General features: G+C 49.0%; 1 protein-coding gene across 1 annotated transcript in view; it reads left to right on the top strand.

The window, feature by feature from the left end:
• The window catches only part of Xkr6 (XK related 6), a 206,827-nt gene that overhangs the window by 170,284 nt on the left and 16,737 nt on the right, over window positions 1-19,806 (top strand). Inside the window, exon 2 of the mRNA XM_051195511.1 lies at window positions 18,261-18,457. Within this exon, the coding sequence (XP_051051468.1) occupies window positions 18,261-18,457 (197 nt within the window). The remainder of the gene's footprint in view (window positions 1-18,260; window positions 18,458-19,806) is intronic.

Raw genomic sequence — 19,806 nt, 5'->3', positions numbered from 1 at the left:
CACATTCTCCTCCTCCTCGGTGATTGTGGACTAAACCTGTGAAGCTGTAAACAAACCCTCAATCAAATGTTTTCTTTTATGAGGGTTGCCTCGGTTGTGCTGTCCCTGCACAATGGAACAGTGACTAAGACAGAGTCACTTACTGAACCTGGAACAAGGCTGATTAGCCCCAGTAATCCTTCTGTCTCCACATTTTACAGCACTGGGGTTACAGGCCCAAATACAGCTTTTTAACATGGGTGCCAGGGCCCACCCAAACTCTGGTCCCTATCCTTGCACTGCCATCCACTGAGCCCTCTCTCCACACCAGGACTAAATTCTTCAGCATGCCCGAGCAGTAGATATTTGACAGAGGTGCCAAAGTTATTAAGCTGGGGGGGGGGGGCATTTGAAAAAAAATGTTGCTGAGAACACTGGATATCCAAATACAAAAGAATGCAATGTAGCACACACACAAACTAACTCACAGCAGATCATAGACACAGACACAAAAATGAAAACTATAAAACTTGTGGAAGAAAACATAGGAGAAAAATCATCATGACCTTAAGTTAGGCAAAAATCTTAAGACATGGTACCAAAACACAGGCGACAGTGGAAAATATAGTCATGTTTGACTCAAAATTAAAAGCCATTGTCCTTCAAAGGATGCCATCCAGTACATGGACAGTCCATAAAGTGAGAGGCAGTGTCTGCAAAATACATATTTGCTTAAAATTTCGTATCCAGAATAAAGACCTTTTTTTTCCAATGGATGGACCTGATACTTATCTTCAAGACCTACTTGTGTGCGCGCGTGTGTGTGTGTGTGTGTGTGTACCATATGCCTGAAGAGGCCACGAGAGGGCATCAGGTTCCCCTGATGTGGGTGCTGGGAACTGAACCTGGGTCCTCTGCTCAGCCATTTCTCTAGCCCTCAGAAACTCTTAATAACAGAGAAAATGTCTACTTTATAGATGGACAAAAGACTATGATAAACCTTTCTTCAGATACATATTTCTCCAGACAGACTAACAGTCAGTGAGCAAGTGAAAAGATGCTGAACATCACTGGGCATTAGAAAAAGACGCATGGAGGCCATGGGGAGGCACTGCTCCACAGCACCAATAGGGCTAAAATGAAATCAAAACACAATAGCAGCTTTGGCAAAGATGTGGAGACTTGGAATCCCCATACATTGCTGATTATGTGTAAAATGACGTGGCCACTACAGAAATTCCTAGAAGCTCCTCAGACAGTTAAACATAGAGTTAACCTGTGACCCAGAAATCCCAGTTAGATAACTACCCAAGACAAGCAAAAACATACATCCAATTTAAAAAAAAAATCTGTACACTTTGTATACTTTGTGCTTCACCATAGCATCAATTGGAAACAATAAATATCCCTTGGATAGGTGAACTAACGGCTACAAATCTACAATATGAAATGACTCAATGATAGAAAGGAGTGTGTCACTGACACTTGATGCCAAGCAATGGACCTTGCAGACACTGTGCTATGCTGTGCATCCCACGAGTCCTATGTATAATGTGTCTAGGATATGCTGACCAAAGCACATTGGTGGACTGGGAGCCATTGCTAATGGGGTCAGGGTTTTGAGGCGTGTGCTGAGGTTTTGGAAGGAGGCTGTGGTGATTCTGTAGGATCTTGAGGATGTACTGAAGCATTGCACACCTGGAGCTTGATTGAACAAAGCTGTTGTGTAAGATGGAGGAATGAGTCAGATCACCCAGTGTTTCCCCCACTCTTTTACAAGGAGATGAACAAAAATACGCAGGACTGTGGGAACCTTGCAGCCCTTATAATGGAGTAATGGCTTAGAGGCTGGCATGCACATTCTCCCAAACAAGAGATTCTGACATTTCTTTCCCCTGTGTTTCCTGGTGACTTGTTGCTGGGTATATTGTGCAGGCCCTGACTACCCTACTAAAGAGGAATGTCCCCAGTGGACCCTGCAGATAAGCTCAGGCCCCTTCTGTGTGGCAGTGGGCTGAGACATAAGCTGGGGGCGTGGACTCTGGGAAGAGAGAAGTGTAAGGGATGCCATGTGGCACACCTTGAACTGCATCTAGGGGAATAGACACTTACATTGAGGGTCCTCTCCTTCCTGCCCCCTTCATCTGGCCCAGAATTACTTCAGATGTCAGCTTCCCCTGGTTCCTTGAAGGAGGGGTAGGGAAATGAATCTCCTATTGGCCCCCTGCCACATCCTTCCTTCTTGGTATCAAGGGCCTGACCAGGCTTGGAATCCCCATACCCAGCTCAGACCAGGCAAGAGAAAACATTTCTCCTCCCACCAATGGCATCATGTGGGAGGGTTCCCCTGGATGGACCCTATGTGGTCCCATTGCTGGTTTGTGGCTGGCAAGGAGGAGGCACAGGGCCTAATGAGCAGCAGAGCAGGGGACCCTGGGAATCATTGCCCTTCCAGCTTAAGGGGCAGATTAGTTCTGGTCTCATGTGTCCATCATCGGCATTGGAGTTGGGATGTGGGGAGAGGCCATCAGGTCATGTAAAGTTGCCTTTCCATTTGACCAGGAGAACCCCGAGGTTCAGAAGTTGGGGACTCCTACAAGACAGCAGGGACATGTGGGAGTCAAAGCTTAGGGAGCCAAATGGGTGCAATGTGCCAGAGACCATGACTATTATTTGAGATGAAATCCTCCTTGCTGCAGTCTGCCCAGAGTTGCTTTTGCTATCCCTCCTTCTCTGCACTGTTAGCCGGCTGATCCCTGGGCAGAGCCCAGAAGTTTTCTCCAGGGCTCCATGCCCCATGTCGCTTCTGTCTCCACTTCCTCTCCCTTTACCATCCTGGCATGATGTCACCTAACTGTTTACCCCTTTGCTTGCTGTGTGCTGCAGTTGGAACCTGAGTTCTAAGGGTGGGGACCTGGGATGGGTGCTTGACTTCAGCTAGCTGGTTCAGGACTGGCTCAGGAAAGCAGGTGCGACTCTGTTTAACCTTTGAATGCACAAAAGGCAAGAGAATAGTGAACCTTACACCCCCACCCAGCTGTGTGAATTTGGACAAGTGACTCACCATCTCTGTGCATCCGCTTTCTCCTGTGCAGTATGGCATGACAACAGAAGCTGCCTGGTGGGACAGATTTGAGGGTCGGGCAGGATGACATGTGTGAAATGTCTAGCAAGCCGACTGCTTCAGAAAGTGCTCTTCAATTGCTCTTGGGTGACCTTGGGGTGGAAGAGCTTGGCCAGAGAGCAGAGGGTCCTTGGCACTTGCCAGAAGTATCATATGTGGTTGCTGCCTTGGGTTATTTCCTAATGTGCTGAATTATTCATATCGCTGTCTGAGGAAGAGCCTGTCTCTTCTGTCCTGTGCTTAACACAAAGTTTAGGTTAAGACCACAGTAGAGCAGTGTCAGCCAGTTCTGTTAGGGAATCCTGGAGGCTCACGGCCCCATTTTACACAGGAGATGACTGAGGCTCGAGGTGGGGATGTCAGTTTTGTCTTCTTTGACTATGGGAAAGACAGAGAAGGCAGGGGTGTGTGGTGCTCCCCCAGCTGACTCCTCCGCCTGAGACTGCAGGCTCAGCTCGGGCTCTCAGCTGTTGATGGCTTCCAGAAGGAACAGGTGCTGCCTTCTGCATGGGGTCCCTGGAAAGAAGAGGTACCTGGTCTGGAAGGAAGGAGTCCTGCCACAGGGCCTTCAGTAGGGCTTTGGGGTGCCTGTGACCTCAGAAATCCGAAGAGCCCCTATGTGACCCATTTTCTAGGCTGAGACAACCTTTAAGTGAGGGCTGCTTGTGGGTAGTGGGAAATCCCACTCCTGGTCCCCACCTGTCTGTCCAACCCAGCTTGTCTACATTACACTGCCTAGAGAAGGAAAAGGCAGTCAGTCCCTGACTTCAGAGGTTCCTCGGAAAGGCAGGAAGAGGATGTGGTGGAGTCCCAGGCAGGGATAGGGCTGAGATCTGAGCCCCTGCTGGGCTCTACCTCCTCCTGGCATCTTCCTCTGGTGCTTGCGGAAAAGCAGATTCCATACATTTTGGTCTGTGCACTTAGATAAGCTGATGCCATTTGCTTCTATTCGTCTCATCTGTAAAATGGGGACTGCTGTGGATGTGCTGCATCGAGGACAGTCATCCCATCAGTATCTCCCCCTGGCTCTAAGCTCCTTTGTGCCAGGGCAAGCCCTGGCTTTACACATGGCATAGGAAGGCCCTGACTGCCTTCAATTTAGGGCACATCCATGAACAGTTATATCCCCCTGGATACAGGAACAGGTGTCTGGAACCCTGGAGAGGAGCTGAGACTGTAGTCCACACTCTGCTGCTAGCTGTCTCTATTTCCCTTTTTCAGGAGAGAGTCAAATACCATGTATGCTTGGGACCTGGAGAATGTGGGGAGGACACAGCTACCTGGAGGTGTGACAGGAATGCTGGAGGATAGACGCACATAGTGAAAAGTGGAAATCGCTAAGTGGGCACATTTTCTTCTTTTGTTTGCAGACAGGGGCTCTTATAGTTGAGGATGACCTTGAACTTCTGATTTTCATGCCAGAATTGATTTTCCACACCCAGATCGAGCGGTCTCTTTCCATAGGAAGGGTGAGCATTTGGGTTGAGCTAGATGATCCCTATCTTGGTGGGTCCCACCCCAATGCTCACAGCTCCTCAGTGTTGATGGGGTTGCCCAGAGCCAGCCAAGAGAAGAACCTCAGCTACTGAGCAGTGGATGCTCTTGGTGGATGAGGGGCAGGGAAATGAGGACTGAGAGGGGACGCTGACTTTCCTGGACCTATGGGCATGTTTACTGCAGGTGCTTGTTTCCAGAGGTTACGTGATGCTCTTTTCCACCCCTGCCCTGAGCCTCTGGGGGGAAATGCCATCTCACACCTGCTCTCTGGTTTGTTTGCCCTACGCCCCCCACCACAGCTCTGCTGATATAGGGACTGGGAGAAAAGGGCTAAAAATAGCTCTGATTTGATGCACTGCACACAGGGGCTGAGCTGGCAGCTAGCCTCTCCACCTCTCCTCCATGTCAACAGCTTCTCAGCTGGTGTGTGTGTGGTGGTGGTGGTGGGGTGATGTGTGCTCCAGCCTGGCTGGTAACGGTTCTAGAATCTACTCTCATGCTCAGGAGAGAGCATGTAGCCCTGAGTCCTGTGGCCTTTATGGGGCTGTGTTGATGAATATTCCTAGCAACACTCTTGATCCATCTAGCCCTGGCCTTTGACATCACTTTGAGAGAGTGGAAGGTGAGACTTGGACATGGTTGTTCTGAGTACGTGATAACCACTAGAACTGGGAGAGCTCTGGAAGTCCATAGCTGCAGCCCTGCACGAAGGATCTAAACCAGCTTCCACTGTCTAATACTGTTCTCCAGTTGCTAAGCGCTTGCTGGTGCTCACCACAGCTCTGCCTGCCCTGACTCAGCTCCTGGCCCACTCCAGCTCTGGAAACATGGGCTTCCTGTGCTCAAATCCAAGACTGCTGGCATCTAATAGTCAAAGCAGCTTTCCATCAGAACAGGCACAAGGCCCTCCCTAGCATACCAACTGCACGTGTACCACAAGCATCTAGACACCCTGTTGAGGGTTGAAATGTGTCAGGAGAAGCATGTATGTGCAGAAGTGCCTCCAGTATGGAGTCAGTGTGCAGTGCAGGTAAGGAGAGTTGTGACTGCATGGTGAGAGGCTTGCATGGTGGGCATAGACATGCCACACAGCCCTGCAGAAAGAGGCTCGAATCTGGCTGTATCGCACAGACAGGCCATTCCACTCTGAACTTGGGTCTCTCCACCTTGTGGCTAATCTAAATGGTATCATTGTTCAAAGAAGTAAACGAGGTGGGGAGGGAGAGATAGAGGCATCAAGTCAAGTCCACAGGCTGTACACCCTGGTGCATCTTCTTTCCTTGGCTTCTTCATCCTAAAGCATCCAGGAGAGCATGCAAGTTAGGATGGGTGCTCAAGATGGAGGATGAATCCAACAAAAGGAGGCCGCTATCACACCAAGGCCGCCATGCTCAAGGCTCCTGTGCAATTAAGACACGAGGACAACGGGTAGGAAATAACACTGGTGGAGGATTAAGTCATGTAGAGGGAGCCCAGCCTGGCCTGGGAGGATCCTGGGCAAAGGGCAATGACTGCACCTAACCACCATGAGGACTCTACGGGTGGAGAGTCATCAGATGAGAGGCACACACAGGTAGGCATAAATCATGGGATATAGCTCTTCAAGACACATAGGCGACTTCATTTTTCTCTGTAAAATGGGAATGATGGGAAATGATGAAAAATACTAGGTAGGAAAACTGCCTGCACAAGCCAGACTTCCCAAATCAGCCTGCACAGGTGGAGAAGAACAGCAACATGAACCAGGCCAACAGGAGGCATGTTGAGCCACCAGTGAGCCCAAGTGGTTTGCTCAGATGTCTTCAAGAATGTAGATGTTGGCCAGGCATGGTAGTGCACACCTTTAACCCCAGCATTCGAGAGGCAGATGGGTCTCTGAGTTCGAGATCAGCCTGGTCTACCTAGTGTGTCTCAGGCCATCCAGGACTAAATTTTGAGATCCTGTCTCAAAAAAAAAAAAAATAAATAAAAATGAGGACAGGGTATCAGGACATCATGTAATGGGGGGACCCTTTTTTTTTCTTTCTCACTTGACTCCTAAATAAGGAGGGTTGCTTATCTCTGTGACATGGTCCATTTCTTAGAGGCGCCCCACAGCTCAGCGTGGTTTGGCTTTCCTCAGAATCCATCCATCTTCTTCTGGAGACCATGGTGACAATGAATAGCCAGGAGCAGGTACTTTGCAGGGCAGCAGGGGGCAGATCCCCCATCCATAATCCAGCCTAGCTGTGGATATGAATCTGTGTTGATGTCACAGTGTCTACAGTGTCTGTGCAAGTGGAACTCGAGTGTGTGTTGTGTGGTGTGTTTGGGTGCATGTGTATGTGTGCATGCTCTGCAGACAGTCCATGTAGAGTATGATGTGGAGACATGTGCATTTGGAGTACAGCAACATGTATGCAAAGTGTATGGATATGGTGAACACTATGTGCAGAGCGTGTCTTATGGGGAGCGAGCAGGTTCAGGTGTGCATATGTGTGAGGGAATATGTCCATAGCACCCACATGGGACAAGGGCAGTGTCACCTTGGATAGCCCCACAGGTGTGGTTGCATATGTTCAGATGTAACACAGCACAAAGGCATTTTCAAAGCAGCAAGGAGCCCCACAGGCGGCTGCTTATTATTAACTTCAGAGAAATATCCTGTTCTGCCTTTGAGGTTGTCTTGCTGGGTCTTTCCAGAAAGGAACTAAATAGCTCTTGCCATGAAAAGGTCAGCTTGCTGTCCCACAGGTTGTGCTGCTCATGGTGGTGACCTTGGACAAATATTGCTGGGGCCTTGGAGGCCTCCTCCCAGGGTTCAAGGGGTAGTAGGTCATAGGTCATGCTATGCCTGCTGGCCTGATGATCTCAGTCAAAGCAGAGACTCTCATAGAAATCCCCAGAATCTTGGGTCCCAACGCCTCCAAGCTCTTCATAGCCTCTGAAGCTCCCAGAATCCCAAGGAGCACACAGACAGCATGGCTGTGCAGACTGAAGGCTCTACAGACAGGAGGCTGGGCCCAGAGCCTGTCCCTGCTACTTCTGTCGGTGATATCCAACAGGGTCTTCCTGTGTGCTGGATACTGGCAGAGACTGGGGATCCATAGCTGGACTGGGTCCTGCCCTTTTATCTTAGGACCCACCAGAAATCAGATCTTAATCTTAGATAACTTGGATCTTCAGCAATATCACAGACATCATCTGGATGGCCTCTTCTGGTCCTTTAACTCAGCTTCTTCATCTCTAAAAGGTCATGATGCTGGACTCGTGAAAGTAATGAAGACAGAACAGAGGCCCACCATGTGCTACACACTCCTAATGGGTGGAGCCAGCCCTCATTATTCTGTACACCAGATCTCCTGTTACTGTCACTAAGCACAACCTACAGGTAGTTCTATATCTATAACAGGAATGAGTAGGATATGTAGAATATCCCGAGACAGGAGGAGAGGTCCCTCCTCTGCCTCCTAAAGCAGGAGGGTCCCAGGAGCCCTTGATCCTTTCTTGCTGTGTGAGTGGCCTGGTCTTGTGTGGTCCAGCCAATGTAACATGATTGTCAGTCACCCCATGTGATTCCAGTTATGATATAACAACCATAAGGAGTCGATTGCATCATGATGCAGATCCCAAAGGGACAGGTCAGATCTGGTGCTTTGGACTGGATTCTCTGATCCTTCTTTTGACCTTGAAGTTGGAGCATCTGATTGCATTGTTGATATCAGCCAGCAAATGAACGATGTGGTTTGCTGGAGAAGGGCTCTCTAACCTATTGTAAAAGGAAAGTGGTTGACATCTAAGGTCACAGTCACCATGTGCAAGGCCCTGTATCCTGGATAAGTGGTTCTGCAGGTTGGCAAGAGGTCCCAGGCCCTGATAGACCTTGGAGCCCCTTGAAGAGTGTTTGGTTTTGTGCTAGCTCTGCTTCCAGACTAGCTGTCTGCAGATGCTATGAGGAGAAAAGGGACCTCCCCTGCAGGGCCCAGTCTGCTCAGGTGGCCTGCTCTGTCACTTTGGGTCACAGGTGGAGTTTGGGACCTTCGTAGTCTCTACTCAGCCTATATTCAGCAGATTGCCATTGGCTTTCTGTGGCTCCATGGCCCACTGATTGACCTGTGTTCTCTAGAAGGAAGGTCACAGTAACCACCATGGGGTTGGAGCTGGGAGACTGGCATGTATGCCCTTGTTAGCAGAGAAGGGAGGCAGACTTGCAGAGCTCAAGCTCTCTCCTATCCTCTCCCTTCCTCTCTTCCCTTCCTGTCTCTGCCTCAGTTTCCCCACCCTGCTCTATCTTCTCCCATTCTTCTTCCCTCCTTCCCTTTCTATTTCCTTTCTGCTATAGTCTGACTCCATGACAGCCCAGATTACATTGCTTTATCATTACAGTTGTGTTGTATGAAGTCATTCCTCATATGCAACTGTATTTGGAATTTTGAGTTATGGTCTTTTCCCACGGCTGGCCAAGTGTAGTTTCACCTTCCTTCTCAATGCTGAGCAGTGGGCAGTGAGCTGCAGCACCCAGTCAGCCACAGCCCCCAGAGGAAACAACCCACACTCCATAATGCACCATGCTGCTAGGCTGCAAGATCTAGTGGTCAGGTGTATCCAGTGCATTTTGGGCTTATGCTTTCAGAGGCAGGGAGTTTTGAGTATCTCTGCTACAGCACCAGGATCTGTCAGTCACCAGGACTCTGGTTCCTCCTGGACTAGGTACACATGGATGTACACACTTCCCTAAAGCTTCCAGCTGCAAGTTAAACTCACTAGGACTCTCACACATACTCCAGGTTGCCTTGGTGCAGCTACATGTGGGATTGCACCTAAACTGGGAGTCCCTTCTTGGTCCCCAAAGTCCAGGAAAAAAAAGCTAGAGTCAAGCAGTAAGGGCTGACTATATGACCTACAGGCAGGATGGAGCCCCAGTCCCAGGCACTGGGGAGATGCTAGCAGAAGGGCTTCTTGGTCTCCAGAGCTGGGAAGCAAAAGCTGGCCATGCACTGGATTGGAGTAGGAACCTGGATCGGGACCCTGAAGACTTGGAAGAGACTGAAACACTAAGGCCAGGCTGGGGTCTCAGGCTCCCTCTGAATGAGCCAGGTGAGACCCAAGAGGTGGGCACCTGAGAAAAGCCATGGCTAGGTGAATATGAGAGCCAATGGTTGCTAAGGTCACTCGGTTTGAGACACTGTCTACACAGATAGGATGGGCTCATCTCCAGAGCAGGTTTGGTACATAGGGACATGTCCTCTAGGATGAGAGCACTGGATGGGCCAGTCCTCTTGATACCCCAACTCCCTACCTAGATATTCCAGAAGTGTCAGTACCCACAATAACCTTGCTCTAACCCGTGCCACATCATCTCCCAGGCAGTGTCCAGGATTAGGCCCAAAGATTTTGTTCAAGAGTGAGTGGCATGGACTGGGGGTGGCTAGAGGTGGTAAGCCTCACTTGCACAGCCCTCATAATATTGCTTTGCCTGTTGGGCCCTTTTCTGCCCCTGGGCATGGAGTTCTGAGTTCTCAAGCTCTGGTCTATGCTCCAAGCAGGGGACTGTGGACTTGCTCCTGGGGAAAATGGGAAGGCTCTAACTACTTGGCATTTGGGGATAGACCGTGTGCTGTCATCATTGAAACATGAACTTTAAGTCCTTATACCCAGGGATTCTGTGTTTATTTTATATTCATAATTAGAATATTTTTATTTTAAGTTGAAAAAAAAATGGTCTCTCTATTGCCTAGCTTCACCTTGGACTCCTGGGATTAAAAAAAAAAAAATCATTCCTCAGCTTCTCAGGTAGCTAGAACTACTTGAGAGCACATGCCAAAATTCTGCTTCCAGAGTTAACCAACAGATAAAACATAATGCAACTGATTTAAAGAAGCCACTCAGACACTTGTCCAGTTCCAAGCCTTGCACACCCCAGATAACCTCTGTGTAGTTAGAATGGCTGCCCTAAAGATATAGGGCTTCACTTAGGGTTTTAGACTTTCTCTGTCATTTATATATTTTTATTCACTTGCCCACCATCAAGAAAGAAAAACCACGGCAGAGTTGAAACCAGACAACTAGAGCTTTATATCCTTTTTCATGACCCATGACCCTTTGCCTACATGCCACACTCCCCACGGCCTATACTGTACTCGCTCGGTCTCCTTTCTAAACGTTTTGCTATGCCCACACTTAGACCTGCTTGTGTGTGTGTGTGTGTGTGTGTGTGTGTGTGTGTGTGTGTGTGTGTGTTGTAGTCTAGGATCTGCATGAGCAAGAGAATGAGAACACATGGTTCCTCCACTGCCTCCATCTCACATAGACTCATATGCCCCAAGTACACTTATTTTCCTGCAGAGTTCATTGTTTGACCTCTTACAGATGAATCACATTCCATTTTGTGTGTGAACCACATTTTTATTTCCCATTCCTTTGTTGATACACATCTAGGTTGATTCAATCTCCTTGCTGTTTTAAATGGAGCAACAACAGACAAGGATATTCATGCAAAAGAAACCATGAACAGGGTATATAGCCCACAGAGTGTGAAGAAAGATCTGCTGCTGCACCTTAGCCAGGGGGCTAATATCCAAATTTTACAAAGAACTGAGGAGATTAAACACCAAAGGAAAAACTACTAACCCATGAGTGGGCTAATAAGATGAATCTGTTTCTAGACTCTGGCCCATGTTTTTCTCTTTGCCAACACTGTCTCAGTTACTGTATCTTTATCTTAAGTCCTAGAAATCAGTTATTGTGAGTGCTTCAAGTCTGTTCCAAAGTTGTTTTGGCTATCCTAGGCGTTGTGTCTTCCATATACATTTTATTATACGCTTATCTATGCTCACCGGCACAAACAAAAGTTAGTAGGATCTTTCTTAGAATTACATTAAACCTAGTTTGCATTGATGGTGAGGGCTGAGAGCACTTGCTGCCCTTGCAGAGGACTAGTGTTTAAATCACTCACAACAGCCTAACCCAAGGGGATCTGATACCCTCTCCTGGCCTCCATAGTCACACAACCTCATACGCACATACCCATAGCTGTACCCATACTCATGCACACGTGCATCCGTGCATGCGTGCGCATGCACACACCCACACATATTAAAAAGTAATAAAATATATCTCTAAAAAAATAATTACTTTAAGCCTTCAGATCAGGGGGGGTGGGCAGTTTCCATCTCAATTATATCCATGAATGTGATATGTCTTTGATTTCTCCTAAAAATTTTTTGCCTTCATTATACAAATCTTTCATGCCTTCTTGACTTATATCTAAGAATTTCATTTTTGGAATATATAAATGGAAATTTTTAAATTTCAGTTTTCAGATGTCTATAAGTAGTCTACACAAACAGTATTGATTTGCATCTGCTCACCTTGTTCTGTGAGAAATGTCTTCATAGGTCCTATAAATGCATTTGTGCAAGCTGTTAGCTCTTCCATGTAAGCCTCTAACAGATGAGATAGGTTCACCGCCTCTGCAATCTGCCTGTATCTTTGGTATATGATTCTTTGTCTTGAAATGATGAACGGGCTTTTCCTTCCAGCACGAGGTTGAATGACGGTGAGACTAGACACCATTGCCTTGTTCCCCATCTTCAGACAAAAGCATTCAGCCTGTATGTGTGATGTGTGATGTTAATTGTGTAGTTATTATAAGACACTGTGTTATTAGTGTTCTGTGTCTTCATACGATTCTGAGAGTTTTGTTCTGGGTTTTGTGTGTTGAGTGTTTTTATTATGAGTGGTTATTGAATTCTGTCACAGACCTTTTCTGCCTGGCTTGATGTCCTGTCTGGGTTTTGCTAATGACAGAGTCTGCAGTCATTGAATTTAGAAAATTGAACCAGCTTTCCATGCTCAAGATAAACCCCATCTGGCTTTGCTGTACCATTTTTTTTCTATATATCATTGGATTTGACTTGTGTTTTAGTCTCATCTGTGTTGCTGTGACAAGCCACTCTAACCAAAAGCAACTTAGGGGAGGAACATGTTTATTTGGTCCCAGTACATCCCTGAGGGAAGTCAGGGCAGAAACGTGAACAGAAAGTTGACGCTAAAACCATGGAGGAATGCTGCTTGTGGGTCCCGAATAGCTGGTCTTCTTTCACAGCCTAGAACCATCTACAGTGACCTGCATCAATTATCAATCAGACAATCTTCAATAGCCATGGCCACAGGCCATTTTGATATGAGATTCCTTTAGGTGACTCCAGCTATGGGCATTTGCTGTTATTTTGGTGAGGATTTTTGAATATTTGTATATGAGGTATATTGTTCATAGTTTTGTTTTCTTGTACCCATTTTTTCTCATAAAATAAAGACAAGTTTTTTTTTAACTTTTCTATTTTCTCAAAGGCAGTGTACATACTTGGTACTGTTTATACTTTAGAGCTTTGTAGAGTTTACTTTATTTTTAAATGAGGGGATGTCTAAGGCTTATGCACAACAAAACAGCCTTTGGGAAGGACCATTTTCCAAAGGGGAGCTTTCAAGCTGAAGGTATGTGAAGCAGGAGCCAGGAACTGTGGTCCAGATAGGCAAGCCTCTTCAGCCTCCGGCCTCCTGCCAAGCCCTGGCTAGCTTGCAGTCTAAGACTTCCAATGAACTGTGACTGGCTGTATAACCAGGGAAGTCACTCAGCCTCTCTGGGCTGCAAATCAGTGAAAAGAGAAAGGAAAATGACAGCTGCCTACAATTATTCTCCCTGAATGCTGATATCAAACACAAAGGTACCCAGAGACCGTCGAGCTCTCCTGGAGGCAGGGAGAGGGAGTTTGGGATGATGTCAGGACTTGCATGGTACAGAAAGGAGCTGAGCAGAGAGCTAGGGCTAAAGTCAAAGGGGAGGCAAGTACCCTGGCAAGCAGTCACCTATCCAGTGAGTTCTCCCCCATGTTTTCACATGGACTCTCGTGTTCCAGGCACTTTAGGGGAGCAAGATGGCATGCGTTCATTACTTCAACTCGTCCTGGGGCCCTACTCTGGACTAGGCACCTTATAGATGAAGAAACCAGACTTCAGGGGGTGGGGACTGTACTTCCCCCACTGTAATGATCAGAACCAGATGGATCATGTTCAAGAGGAAGATGCAAATGGTTTCTCAGAGAGCTGTGCAGGTCTGGACTCCAGAGCCCTGGGCCCAAAGCCAGGCTGCCCAGGTGTGAGGTTCTGCTCAGCTGTCGACACAGCTGGGTAAACTGAGGACCAAACCTTTCTTCTGGAGCTTCAGTTGGCCATCTGTGAATGAGGTGATGCAGCAGATTCCTTGTAAACAGTTGTGAGGATTAAGCGCGTTAATGCTCTCAGCTCATTAACTCAACACAATTGCTTAGCACCATGCCTTGCACTCAAATGCAGATTACTACATGTAAAGTATGTGCCATACTTTGTACACTGGGAAGCCACACACTTGAAAAAAGCATGATAGAAAATACTGGCAGGAGTCCAAAGTGCCTCAGACTGCCCTTCGCTGGTGGGTAAACCTGGGGTGGGGGTGGATAAAGGTAGGGGTTAAGGTGAGGATACAGACTTGGAAAGGGCTCTGCTTAGGAGTCACACAGCCCTGCAGTGTGCCACCAGCAGTGACCTCCTTCTGGCTCTTATTCTGATCACTGCAAGATCCGGTGCTCCTAAAGAAGAGACAGGGTGTAACAGGAGATGATGAGGTAGTAAATCCAGAAGCAGCAGGATGGGTGTCTTCAATCCTAGACTGCCTTCCCGGTCAAGGCAGCTTTCTAGAACCTTCAGGGTAAGGGGAGACCTTGGCACCCACCATACCTTCAGTGAGAACCTTGATACATACTGACCAACATGCACCGCGGCTCACAGGTGGCCCCTGCATCAGGCTCTGTCGCATAGAAGGGCACAGGCCCTAAGGTATGAGATCACCGGTGTGGCGCCTCCTTTTTGCGAAACTTAGGATCCGGCGCCACCGTGTGGCCATGGGAGGAAGCTGCCTACACAGAATATAGGCAGCCCAATAAGCAGGGCCTGGACATGCTCAAGGGCTCAGGAAGGTGGTGTCTCCCTGAAGCTCGTTCCCTGAAGTTCCTGGGACTGAGAGGAAGGCAAGGTGTGGTGAAGCTCAGGGAAGGTTGTAGCATCACTTGTCCTGGGAATAGCTGGATCCATGTCTCCAAGAGGAGCTGGGGTCCTTGCACACCAGAGGAAGCATTTGACACTATACTGCAGAGGACACTTCCCATGGCAAGAAGTCAGAAAGTTTGGATGTAGATTCAGGGATGCCTACCATGTACAATGGAGATACAGGAATCAGTTTTAGACTCTGGTTTTAGGGTCCTGGTCTATAAAGTGGGCTAGGCTAGGTTTGTGTCCGCATCTAGTTTATTACAAGCCAGCAAACATCCCTCTGTTGCAAACCAGGGAGCAAAACTATAAGATGGAAGAGAGAGTAGCCAGCTGATTGTGGTGGTACACAGTACTCAGGACATGGGGGGGGGGTAAAATGTTCAAAGTTATTCCAAGCGATATAGCTAGTCTAAGGCCAGGCTGAGCTACATGAGATCCCGTTCCAACAAGCAAGCAAACAAACAGAGCTAGGAGGGAAAGAGAGGGTCTAAATATCTGGCAGTACCAAGCTCCACTCTGATTTCCTCTTTGCTCTCACCCCAGGGCAGAGGCCTTGGTGGCCGGGAGGTGTGGCATCCAAGCCCGGGTGCCCCCAGCCAGGGAACAGGTTCTGGCTTGGCTTCCATGCCCCTCCGTGGAACGACTTTCTCCTTATACCTTGAAACTCTGATGCAGGAGAGGAATGAAGCAAGTATGGGCATCACCCTGGGACTGTGATGCCTAGACATAGTTCTGCTACACGCTGCTACAGCAAACAGGTCACTTCTGAGAGAGGCCAGCTGTGGTCTGAGCATACCCTGAGAGAGCTGGGTGGTGGCCTGTCTCTGGTGTGGGTCAGTGCATGTAGGTAGAGCTGAGTTTGGGATTAATGTGATACACATTACCACAGCTCTGCCAAACATGCAGCTGTTCTTTCCAAAGCATCATCCAGGGTCGTTTCCCTTCCACTCAGGAAGACAACAGCTCCTCACCGGGTCCTCCCTGCCCACTGTGACTGACACCACCCCCTGTCCTAATGGCATCATCCCAAACTTTGACCCTTTATCCCTCATTTCCATTTTTTATTCAATTCCTCTCTCCCTCCCTTCTCTTTCTTTCCCCCCTCTCCTTCTGCCTCCCCCCCCATCTCCTGTATTTCTTGGTTTTGTTTTTCTCTTTCCCTCTCTCCTCCCTCCTTTCCATACTGGATCCACAAGGCTCTGTATTCCAGTGTCCTTCCCTTCTCGAGCCCTTTCCTTGGTTCTTTGATGCCAGAAATCTGCACAACTACCTAGAGCAGCAAAACACAGGAAGTGCAAGCCCATGATAGAACCAGAATGCAGTGCTCAGCTTCACCCAGCCTCAGTTTCCCCACTTCTGAGATGGCAATAAGAAGGCCTGCTTATGAGGTGTCAGAGACACCCAACTGAGGCCCGGCACACCCGAACCTCCCCCAAGTCCCTTCTGCAGTGTAGCCTTAACGCTGTGTATGGTTGTGTGTATGGTTCCAATGTTGACCTAACATACAAAACTGTGTCTCTGCTCACTGCAGAGATGAAGAAACTGGTGTTTATCTATACTTCCCCAGTGGAGAATCCATTCGAGACAGTCACCTGAGTCTCCATGAAGTCTCTTAGGGACCTATGAGGAATCCTCTGTCTTTTGGTCTCCCAGCTGGAGCTCATTGTGGCTGCATGACTATTGGAGTTCACAGCCTTGGCCCAGTGGGGCATGTCTTGCAGACCACTGAGCTTTCATTCTCCCAGGTTCAGCACACAGCTGCCGTTCTGGAGTGTGGGTCAACATTTTGCAACTAGAGGTAGCAGCGCTTTACAGTTTTAAACTGTGTTGGGAACATGTGCTTTCCAGTCTGGCCTTTACATATGAGTTCCCATCTCTGCAGTGTTCAGGTGATGCCCCTATGCTATCATGAGGACAGCCCATCTCCCATCAACCACCTGCATTTCACACCTTTGTCTCCAGCATGCGTAGGGTCCACCACTAAGATGTCAGGAGAGCATGGTTCTGCCTGGAGTTCTCAGCCCCAGAGTATTCCCAGGATGCACTTGTTTCTTTCACAGGTGCCACACTGGGCAATGAGATGTATCAGGGTGCCATCAGCAGGTCCCTCCCTACACACACGCACACAGGGCTGCTGTGCTCCAGGGGGAAGCAAGAAAGACAGATAAAAAAAGAGCAGGAGAGCTAGCTGGTGAGATGTTGGAGCTGAATGAAGTGAGGCCCTAAGCCCCCAGGAGGGCTGGTGGTTATTCTGAGCACTGGGGAACCAGATGGCAGAGTGGCCTCCATGCCTGCACTTTAGAACCTTCTGAGAGCACTCTGGCTGCCTAGTGAAGAAAGGTTCTTACAGAGCAGGAGTGGGTAGCGTGTGCCATTGAGGAGGTGCCGGTGTCGATGCATGGAGAGGACAGAGAGGGCTATCCAGCAAGCTCAAGTGGGCAGTGTCTGAGGGCCGCCGAGCCTGAAGAGGGCAGTCAACTCTGTGTTCCATGTGTATGGTTCCAGCTCAGGAATGTGTCACTGTGTGTATAGCTCCATTCTTGATCCTGACCGTCAGAGCTCTGCTTCTGACCTTTGCGTTTGGACAGGACTCTATCCAGACAGATCTACCCATATTCTGGGCTCTTCCTACATCCTGGGACCCACCCATAGCATGACTATGGTTTCCTTCCCAGGCCAAGGCCTGGACTCAGTAGATCTCCCAAATCCTTGGAGACACAGCTCCAGAAAGTTCTGGTGATAGTGAGGCTGACATAGGAAGAGTGCCCTCTGCACATGTGCTCACTACCCACCCTGTGAAGCATCCTCAATGAAGATGAGGGCCTGGCACACTGAACGGGAGTCACTGTTTCAAGATGACACAGTTCTCAATGCTGACCTGCAAGCCCAGGTTCTCCAACTAGACCTGCTTCCTTGGGCTTTTGCAGCTTCCCATAGTGTCTGGGTATCCTAGCCCTTCTGAGAAGTGTCAGTAGATTTGTGACTGTCCCGGCATAGAGGCTCCCTACAGGCCTTAGTGGCCAATGACCTTGGACCAACTTCCGTTTGACCCCCTCCCCCATTCCACCATCTGAGCCCACACAGGGAAGGCAGTAACCTTCCAGAGGCCAAACTGGTCCCTATGGGAGTATGCCTACCTCCTCCCACGTGGGTATGGCCAGCCAGAGAGTGGCACTTAGGAACATCACAAGTCGGTTCCTTTCATTTCAGGAGTGGCAAAACTGCCAACCTCATTAGAATGCCTCCCACCCCCATCCCTATTCTGTACCTCAAGAAGCCTACCTGACTCTGAGCTCATCTGAAATGCTCAGCTGATGGGCTTTCATTTCCTGTACGTATAAGTGGAGGCCAGGATGGAGAGGACTGGCTTGGGGTCCCTCACTGGGCCAGCTCCCTCCAGTGACTGGGGCCCTATGCCTCTCCACTTTATCCTGTTGACTCTGAATCCCACCCAAGCCAACACCCCCTCCCCCGGACTTCTGTAGGAGGTTGGGGAATGCGAATGCAGGCTGTTTGGGATTTGGGGAGCGGATTGTTGTCCTTCTGCTACCCCCCATACCCACCCACACATGTGTTCTGTTCTGTCTCCCCACAGATATATCCGCACCATGTACCTGGGGATTCAGAGCCAGCGGCAGAAGGAACACCAGCGACGTTTCTACTGGGCTATGATGTATGAATATGCAGACGTCAACATGCTGCGCCTCCTGGAGACCTTTCTGGAGAGCGCCCCCCAACTGGTGCTACAGCTCTGCATAATGATCCAGAAGAACAGCGCAGAGACGCTGCCCTGTGAGTGCCTGCCTGCCACTCCCCCAGCATTACTCTCCCCACCCTACCCCCACCTCCTACCCCATCTCCCCACCCCGGAGCAGAGCACCAGCTGCTCCCCAGCATCACCACGGTCCTCTCCATCCCCCACTCCAGCTGCAACTGCCTCATTTGCCTAAGGGTCCTGACTCTGATTTCTGATATCCGGACCCAGCCCACTCTGCAGATGCCAGGGACACAAGTGTTTCCTCAGCACTCCTGCACCCGAGACACTTGGTTCGTAAAGAAAAGAGCAGTTCCATGTGCTTCTGGATAGCAGAGTCAGTCTGCTCCCAGCAGTTCAGGGTCCTGACAATCTGATCAAATGTGAGTCCCCTAGGGTTTTGCATTGCCCTGGGCCATGGTGTTTCTACCTGTGTGGAATGGGGCTAACCAGGCCTAAAGACCGCATGTGCTGGTAGCACTGAGTCATGGCTGGTCTTACTTCTGGTTTTGCACATTTTAAACTTCAGGATCTTGCTTCCGATGCATGTAGATGTTTCAGCTCACTTGTAGCAACAGGCTGGTGATGGTGCTCCAATGAGCACACACAAAGGAACACTGTGCTCCTGGCTGTGACCTCAGGTAGTCTCTCTGGGGCCTCAGAAGTCACAGAGCATTGTCTAGACATGCAGGCTCCATGGTAGGAAGGCTCTGGGATGTTAGGGATGCCAAGGTTAGACTGCACTGGTCTTATTTATAGCTGATGGCTAGGCTAGCCTACAGTGCTGCCGAGAGCATACCAGGAAGTCAGGGAGGCACCCTCTTGGTTGAGAAAAAAAAAAGGTAACTGAGGTAGAACATGGAGGGAGAAATGGGATATTTAACACAGGGTGGGGAGTGGATGGCAACCTTGGGATGTGTGAAGCCTAACATTTAAGGAATGGGGGAGAAGAAATGTCACAGATGCCAATGTATACTCCTGGGGAACAGTTACACCATCAGTGGGTGAGAAAGAGAAGATTGTTTGTAGAGGCAGTGAGTGCCCGGCTGCCAGGCATATTCAAGCAGAGGCACTGCTGAAGGAACCAGACCCAGAGGTCCTAGCTGCTGAGGCTTAGAGACATATCCATGGTCTGGGATAGCAGGGCAGCTGGGAGACAGGGGCCACCCCATTTGCCTCTGCTCTCTTTCTGGTGGACTCAAAGCTTTTCACGTGAGCTCCTTGGCCCACTGGCTCTAACTGGTTGGCTGTGGGGTGGCGCCTTCCCTCCCTCTGCCATGAATGTGGAGGTATTTAGAAACATGCTAAGGCTGTAACCATCTCCTTGCTGGTTCGGGTTCCTGCCATCTTGGCAGGCATTATGGGTTTAGGGTGGGTTTGGAAAGCA

Source organism: Phodopus roborovskii, unplaced genomic scaffold (assembly GCF_943737965.1).
Source record: "Phodopus roborovskii unplaced genomic scaffold, PHOROB, whole genome shotgun sequence".
In the NCBI taxonomy this organism is placed as follows: Eukaryota; Metazoa; Chordata; class Mammalia; order Rodentia; family Cricetidae; genus Phodopus; species Phodopus roborovskii.
The sequence above is the reverse complement of the archived record's forward strand: the minus strand, read 5'-3'. Positions and strand labels throughout refer to the sequence as shown.